Source organism: Coregonus lavaretus (genome assembly GCF_964263955.1).
Source record: "Coregonus lavaretus genome assembly, chromosome: 4".
In the NCBI taxonomy this organism is placed as follows: Eukaryota; Metazoa; Chordata; class Actinopteri; order Salmoniformes; family Salmonidae; genus Coregonus; species Coregonus lavaretus.
This window is the reverse complement of record NC_139991.1, coordinates 40,702,917-40,711,880: the sequence shown is the minus strand read 5'-3', so window position 1 is coordinate 40,711,880 and position 8,964 is coordinate 40,702,917. Positions and strand designations below refer to the sequence as shown.

Sequence of the window (8,964 nt, the reverse complement as noted above, 5' to 3'; positions counted from 1 at the left end):
TGATTTAAAACACCATTATTTGGCTGTGTTAATAAACAGACATAATATGAAAATTATGTATCTGTGTCCTGTTATTTATCTTTTGGTATGCATTTCAGAAAAAAAATGGTTAGGATTCAGGTGTAATTGCAAATAGTGATTAATCATGATTAATCCACTGAAAATTCTGATTAATTTGATTAAAAATTTTAATCATTTGACAGCCCTACTTTATTCATAATAGGGAATGTTGATTTAGAGTCCTGAGATTGAACCAGGCCCTGTAAACGTGAGTGGTTATAGAAAATGAATGATATTCCTCTTCTGCTCCATCAATCCTGGATTGTTTCATTGACGTTGAGCCAAAACACTCCTCTACCGATGAGTGGGATTGTAGAAACCATGTAATTGTCATGGATAATCAAGTTAGTCATTTATGAACAGGGAGAAGAGGATTTTGGCTGTATAATTGCCTCACTCAAACAATGGCATGATGGTCAAGAACGTTTGAAATGCTTTCAAGGCAACACAGTATTACACAATTAAAGCTGTTTGCTATTCAACTGTCTCCATTTGAAGCCCATCACGTTGTCTAGGCTGCATGATTACAAATCCAAGGCTAGATTAAACAGACAGCAATGAGTTAGAACAATACCCTGATCCAGTTGGAAATAATTTTAGACATTGAGAAGCACATTTTTAGTTGCTAAATTATTGGCACATTACATGATAAAGTTACATTTGGTACATCCCAACTATGCCCCCCCCCCCCCCCCCCCCCCAAATTATAATTTTTTGCTTCAAATATACATTAAATATTTATTGCCAAAAGAGAATATAAATAGTAAATGTTAAGTTGATTGACATATTTAAATGTAGTCGTCCTTAACATACACAGGTCACTAGCAGGAATTGGAGAGACCCTCATCCACAAAACTGCTTGGCCAACTGATTACATGTACAATAGCTTTTAACTTCATAGGGACCCTTGGAACATCAATCACCAACAATGTTGGCACAATGCTGAAGTCATTCCACAGGCACACTAACTGGCTTTTTATCTCTTCCTGTATCTTCATTGTCTGATAGTTTTCACTTGGGGGGGGACTGGGGGGACTGGACAGTGCTTTTTCGCAGGAAATTCCATAAACCATGATCTGCTAATTCAATTATCGGACTGCAGTCCTCTCAAGTCCTTCAGCTCAGAATCTCATTGTCGTGACCATATGTCCCCATTTAAAACCACTTGTTCAACTTGTGTGAGACAAGCAGGTTAACGCCATTATCTCTCTGGGCTATAGTCTACCCATGGAGTCCTGAGATTCTAGCTCATTGGATAAAATCTTTCTGCCGTTCACTGTTGCTTCGGTTGCGAAGGAAGGATAGTCTAGAAGGGGGAAATGAAAAGAATGCTGTTAGTTACCGTTTATAAGCTGATGAGGGTCAAAGTAAAATACAAATGATATCCAATGGAAAGGTGAATCTGAAAAAACACATTTGACTAATGTACCGGTAGGTGTACGGTATTTGTATGCAAGTGCTGTTTCTCATGAGTTATAATTCAGTTCTGTTTGTATAGAAAGGTACACTGTAGTTGGCTTCTAGCAGGCAGGGCAGATACCACATCGTGTTACACAACCAGCTACACTAAAAATAGAATAATTGACACATATTTCATTCCTCAAGACATGTATTCTTAATTACTATACAAAAATACCCCTCTTAGCCTGTGAGAAAACACGTCATATTTGGAATATTGGATAGATCATGTCTTAGGTGGTTTAATCACATGTAGGGTTAGCTGAGTTATTGCTGCCTGAGGGGCTCAGTAATAAGGCTCCTAAGAAGTGAGAAATAAGTAGGACTAGTGCTGCTAGGTGCTACTGCTGCCCTGCCTGAGTTCCAGGGAGTCTACTGAAGCCAGCCTCAGGAGGCCAGATGACGGTTGGCCTCATTATCAGAACACCAAAACCCTCGATGAGAAACCTGAGGGGGAACAAAACAAACAGCAATGTTCCTCCACCTCCAAATGCACTCTGTTCTCTCAGGATTCCCTTTACTGTCCAAGTAGAGCTCTGTAAGTACTTATCATACTCAGACAAACAATGTCAGATGCCACCTGGCTTAGCCCGTACAGTATGGGAGGTAATTGTCATGTCAGGCATTGTCATGATCAACTTGACAACATGAAAATGTCACCAGTAAAGTTTGTCACATGAACATCCATCAGTCACATGGACATCCATCAAACTTGGGAACGTGTTATCACTCCTACACTGTTTCAAACAGGAATGACAAAAGACTCATGAATTGTCCATAAACAGTATTGTAATTGTTTTAGCTCATATTTACACTGCTGATCTGCCATTAAAGATGTAATAATGCCACTGTAATTACTAATTTGTTAGATTCTCCTGTACTTCTGTATACTTTTTAGCCAGTAGTTCTGAAAGTCGCACTCACGAGCCAAAAGTGTTCCCCAAAAATGGCGTACTACGTCACGTATGTGCAGATTTGTGCACCACATCGTTGCTCTCTCTCTGGCGATGGGCTGAAGCTCATTGGCTGAAACTCGAATTGCTAGGGAGCTGGCCCATGTGGGGGAAAATGCCAACGCACAGCTTCCAAAAAAACCCCAATGGCTTTCAAACTAGGGATTCTGTGGCTAATTGAGGTAAAACAGTACTTATTAGTCGCCAAAGTTCCAGAGCGTGTTTTTAATTTACACAGCAACATACCTGTATAATGATTAAAACGATTGTAAGGGAAAATCAAGTCTGACATTTCAAAGTGGAAATTACAAACTTCAGAAGCCTTTTTAAACCCCAAATACACAACACGTTTTACAATTCCTGCATTGCAGGAAAGTTCTCCTGCAACAGGGTGATCAAATTAAGATCCTGCATCTGTAGGTCGTTTTGGATAAAAGTGTCTGCTAAAAGGCATATATTGAGACAATTTGAATGCCAATTATAAATTTCTAGAGCAGCACACTTGTATGGTTCCATTCACCCACAGACAGTTATGATTTAGCTTGAGATGTTTATGGTTAAAGAACTAAAATCGCTCTCCATAGTGGACATTCCCACATTTAACCAAAATGTCTCCTATAGTCCCCCTCGTAACCCCTGAACCATGACCTGTATTTCATATAATGGAAACGCTTTGGTGGCATTTTTGATAACTGGGAAACCTCCAGCATGTACAATTTTAAAAGAACATGTGTCAAAATAAACCCAAACTGGGTCATGGACTCAACATAAACATGTCAAAAGAAGCACTATAACTACATACCATGCAGTACATGTCCAATATGACCTAAACTTTCCAACATCCTTTCAACTCTATACAAGTCTTCGAAAGAGAATGTGTAGTGAACATGAGTAAGCTGATCCAGTTTATTAGCTTAGATCTTTCTCACTTAAAGAAATACTCCAGAACCTTTGCATACTTTTTAGCCAGTAGTTAAAGTAGCGCTCACAAGCCAAAAGTGGTCCCAGAAAATTGCGTACTACTTCACATATGTGCATATTCTCTCGCTCTGCTGTGTGTTCATCTTGCTACAGTGGCTTGCGAAAGTATTCACCCCCCTTGGCATTTTTCCTATTTTGTTGCCTTACAACCTGGAATGAAAATGGATTTTGGGGGGTTTGTATCATTTGATTTACAACATGCCTACCACTTTGAAGATGCAATTTTTTTTTATTGTGAAACAAACAAGAAATAAGACAACAAAACAGAACTTGAGCGTGCATAACTATTCACCCCCCCCCCCCCCCCCCCCCAAAGTCAATACTTTGTAGAGCCACCTTTTGCAGCAATTACAGCTGCAAGTCTCTTGGGGTATGTCTCTATAAGCTTGGCACATCTAGCCACTGGGATTTTTGCCCATTCTTCAAGGCAAAACTGCTCCAGCTCCTTCAAGTTGGATGGGTTCCGCTGGTGTACAGCAATCTTTAAGTCATACCACAGATTCGCAATTGGATTGAGGTCTGGGCTTTGACTAGGCCATTCCAAGACATTTAAATGTTTCCCCATAAACCACTCAAGTGTTGCTTTAGCAGTATGATTATGGTCAATGTCCTGCTGGAAGGTGAACCTCCGTCCCAGTCTCAAATCTCTTGAGGTTTCCCTCAAGAATTTCCCTGTATTTAGCGCCATCCATCATTCCTTCAATTCTGACCAGTTTCCCAGTCCCTGCCGATGAAAAACATCCCCACAGCACTACCATGCTTCACTGTGGGGATGGTGTTCTCGGGGTGATGAGACGTGTTGGGTTTGCGCCAGACATAGTGTTTTCCTTGATGGCCAAAAAGCTCACTTTTAGTCTCATCTGACCAGAGTACCTTCTTCCATATGTTTGGAGAGTCTCCCACATGCCTTTGGCGAACATCAAACATGTTTGCTTATTTTTTTCTTTAAGTAATGTTTTTTTTCTGGCCACTCTTCCGTAAAGCCCAGCTCTGTGGAGTGTACGGCTTAAAGTGGTCCTATGGACAGATACTCCAATCTCTGCTGTGGAGCTTTGCAGCTCCTTCAGGGTTATCTTTGGTCTCTTTGTTGCCTCTCTGATTAATGCCCTCCTTGCCTGGTCTGTGAGTTTTGGTGGGCGGCCCTCTCTTCGCAGGTTTGTTGTGGTGCCATATTCTTTCCATTTTTAAAATAATGGATTTAATGGTGCTCCGTGGGATGTTCAAAGTTTCAGATCTTTTTTTATAACCCAACCCTGATCTGTACTTCTCCACAACTTTGTCCCTGACCTGTTTGGAGAGCTCCTTGGTCTTCATGGTGCTGCTTGCTTGGTGGTGCCCCTTGCTTAGTGGTGTTGCAGACTCTGGGGCCTTTCAGAACAGGTGTATATATATACTGAGATCATGTGACAGATCATGTGACACTTAGATTGCACACAGGTGGACTTTATTTAACTAATTATGTGACTTTTGAAGGTAATTGATTGCACCAGATCTTATTTAGGGGCTTCATAGCAAAGGGGATGAATACATATGCACGCACCACTTTTCCGTTATTTATTTTTTAGAATTATTTGAAACAAGTTATTTTTTTTCATTTCACTTCACCAATTTTGACTATTTTGTGTATGTCCATTACATGAAATCCAAATAAAAATCAATTTAAATTACAGGTTGTAATGCAACAAAATAGGAAAAACACCAAGGGGGATGAATACTTTTGCAAGACACTGTAGCTGTCACTAAAATGGCGAGGGGCTGAACCTCATTGGCTGGAACTCGAATTGCTAGGTGGGGAAAATTTGCCCACGTGGGGAAAATGGCGCTGCACAGCTTCCAGTAAACGGTCGCTTTCAAACTATGGATTTCGTGAGACAGTAGACAGTAATTCTGCAAACAGTGTAGATGAAGGGGAGGAGGCAGGTTAAAGTAGGATTTTTAAGCCTTGAGACAATTGAAACATGGATTGTAAATGTGTGCCATTCAGAGGGTGAATGGGAAAGACAAAATATTTAAGTGCCTTTGAACGGGGTATGGTAGTAGGTGCCAGGCGCACCGGTTTGAGTGTGTCAAGAACTGTAATGCTGCTGGGTTTTTCACACTCAACAGTTTCCCATGTGTATAAAGAATGGTCCACAACCCAAAGGACATCCGGCCAACTTCACACAACTGTCGGAAGCATTGGAGTCAACATGGGCTAGCATCCCTGTGGAATGCTTTTCGACACCTTGTAGAGTCCATGCCACGACGAATTGAGGCTGTTCTGAAGGCAAAGGGAGGTGTGCAACTCAATATTAGGAAGGTGTTCCTAATGTTTGGTATACTCAGTGTACCATGTGTGTGGTTAAATTCACTGACTGCCTTGTCTTTGAATGCATCTAAAGCCCTGTTTATACCTGGTGCTAACATGGGTCCTTTGTCCTGATCTTGTCTAAATTCTGATTGTGTCCACATTTCCAGAAATGTGTCAACATATGGTATTAAAATGTGTCTGTTATCCATCCACTGTGTCTGCATTGTGACCAGATTTCCTGGTCCCTTCCTTTATGCAAATTATTTCACAGCTATTCTTTCAAAATAATATGTATTTATTTATTTATTGTAAGACACATACTGATTTAATCAGTTAATGGTGCCACCTGTCAATGACACTACCACACCCATTCCACTGCTAAGCAACAGAATGTTGCTCTAACTATGACTCAACCTTCACTATCAGCCATATCATGGAGATGGAGAAATATCCATCATAGCATGATCACACTTCACACATGTCCTCCACATACTGTAGAACTCAGGTGTGATTACAGCAGCATTAGAGAAGATTGTGGGAACAGTATTTCAGGAACAGTCCAGGGCCCAGATTCACAAAACCTTAAGAAATGTATTCTTAACCGTCATGTAGACTTATGAAGAAAATTAAGCAAAGTTGCTATTGTACCAAAACGTTATTGGGAATGTTCTTGCGCTATTTCTTATGTTTCTTAAAAATTTAAGAAAAAATGTGATTCTTGAAAATAAAGTTTTGGGATTTGTTCTTTATTCCAAAATAGCTAAACCCTTGTCTTAAATGCAGAGCAGTGAGAGAATAAGCTCATGAAAGCAATTGAACATGTTTAATTCACTCACAAACTTCATCTGAAAGTTTCAGTATTTATTATTTTAAACCCAATAACATGTTTTAGAACAGTAATCTCAGTAGGAAATATGCTAATATGATTGCCATTGCTAGCTAGATAGCTAAATTGGTTGCCTAGTAACAAACATCTTAAGAAGATTCATAAGAAGATATTTGAGAAGTTCGTAAGAAAATAATTACAGTGGGGGAAAAAAGTATTTAGTCAGCCACCAATTGTGCAAGTTCTCCCACTTAAAAAGATGAGAGAGGCCTGTAATTTCCATCATAGGTACACGTCAACTATGATAGACAAAATGAGGAAAAAAAATCCAGAAAATCACATTGTAGGATTTTTTATGAATTTATTTGCAAATTATGGTGGAAAATAAGTATTTGGTCAATAACAAAAGTTTCTCAATACTTTGTTATATACCCTTTGTTGGCAATGACACAGGTCAAATGTTTTCTGTAAGTCTTCACACACAGTTGCTGGTATTTTGGCCCATTCCTCCATGCAGATCTCCTCTAGAGCAGTGATGTTTTGGGGCTGTCGCTGGGCAACACGGACTTTCAACTCCCTCCAAAGATTTTCTATGGGGTTGAGATCTGGAGACTGGCTAGGCCACTCCAGGACCTTGAAATGCTTCTTACGAAGCCACTCCTTCGTTGCCCGGGCGGTGTGTTTGGGATCATTGTCATGCTGAAAGACCCAGCCACGTTTCATCTTCAATGCCCTTGCTGATGGAAGGAGGTTTTCACTCAAAATCTCACGATACATGGCCCCATTTATTCTTTCCTTTACACGGATCAGTCGTCCTGGTCCCTTTGAAGAAAAACAGCCCCAAAGCATGATGTTTCCACCCCCATGCTACACAGTAGGTATGGTGTTCTTTGGATGCAACTCAGCATTCTTTGTCCTCCAAACACGACGAGTTGAGTTTTTACCAAAAAGTTATATTTTGGTTTCATCTGACCATATGACATTCTCCCAATCCTCTTCTGGATCATCCAAATGCACTCTACAAACTTCAGACGGGCCTGGACATGTACTGGCTTAAGCAGGGGGACACGTCTGGCACTGCAGGATTTGAGTCCCTGGCGGCGTAGTGTGTTACTGATGGTAGGCTTTGTTACTTTGGTCCCAGCTCTCTGCAGGTCATTCACTAGGTCCCCCCGTGTGTTTCTGGGATTTTTTGTGATCATTTTGACCCCACGGGGTGAGATCTTGCGTGGAGCCCCAGATCGAGGGAGATTATCAGTGGTCTTGTATGTCTTCCATTTCCTAATAATTGCTCCCACAGTTGATTTCTTCAAACCAAGCTGCTTACCTATTGCAGATTCAGTCTTCCCAGCCTGGTGCAGGTCTACCATTTTGTTTCTGGTGTCCTTTGACAGCTCTTTGGTCTTGGCCATAGTGGAGTTTGGAGTGTGACTGTTTGAGGTTGTGGACAGGTGTCTTTTATACTGATAACAAGTTCAAACAGGTGCCATTAATACAGGTAACGAGTGGAGGACAGAGGAGCCTCTTAAAGAAGAAGTTACAGGTCTGTGAGAGCCAGAAATCTTGCTTGTTTGTAGGTGACCAAATACTTATTTTCCACCATAATTTGCAAATAAATTCATTAAAAATTCTACAATGTGATTTTCTGGAGAAAAAAAATCTCAATTTGTCTGTCATAGTTGACGTGTACCTATGATGAAAATTATAGGCCTCTCTCATCTTTTAAATGGGAGAACTTGCACAATTGGTGGCTGACTAAATACTTTTTTCCCCCACTGTACATTTTAAGATATTGTTGAGGAATTGCACTTACAAACTATCTTATGAACTTTTTTTTTTCTTAAGAAGCTTCTTACGTAAGAAGTGTTTTGTGAATCTGGGCCTAGATGTTTATTATCCACTGTCCTCCGTGGGATCTTCAACATGTCTCTGACGTGGATTAAACCTGAAGCTTAAATCTGATACACATGAGTTCTACATCAACAGAGACGCAGGGAGACCATTTGAACATATCCATGGGAAGGTTTTATTGACTAGTTTGCTGTTTAATTTCATTTTGATTCCTCGGGCGCTGGTCCACATGGTTGTTCTTTCCAACATATAATGTGATCAGTCTTAAAGTATAAACTCTGAAACCTGGAGGACTCTGGGTGGAAATCAAACCAAAACATTGGACCTCAGACATGTACTAGGCAGACATGAGGAGCCATGGAGATCACATGTTGATTGGCTTAATAATAATATGCTTTTCTTCTGACATGACATCAAAGAATGTAGAAAGAGAGGTACAGTATGTGATACAGACCACTTCTACCTTATTTCGCAGGGTTCAGAATAAAGAATGTGGCATGAGTCCCTTGGGTACTTGAGTACCCTGAATGTGTTGCTGCCAAAAC

General features: G+C 40.5%; 1 protein-coding gene across 1 annotated transcript in view; it reads right to left on the bottom strand.

Moving 5' to 3' along the window:
• Positions 1-1,158: 1,158 nt before the first annotated feature.
• Positions 1,159-8,964, bottom strand: part of LOC311128225 (5-hydroxytryptamine receptor 4-like) — a gene marked incomplete at its 5' end in the record, with an annotated part of 73,140 nt that continues 65,334 nt past the window's right edge. The window contains one exon of the mRNA XM_084160258.1: positions 1,159-1,366. Within this exon, the coding sequence (XP_084016384.1) occupies positions 1,309-1,366 (58 nt within the window). The 3' untranslated portion in view covers positions 1,159-1,308. The remainder of the gene's footprint in view (positions 1,367-8,964) is intronic.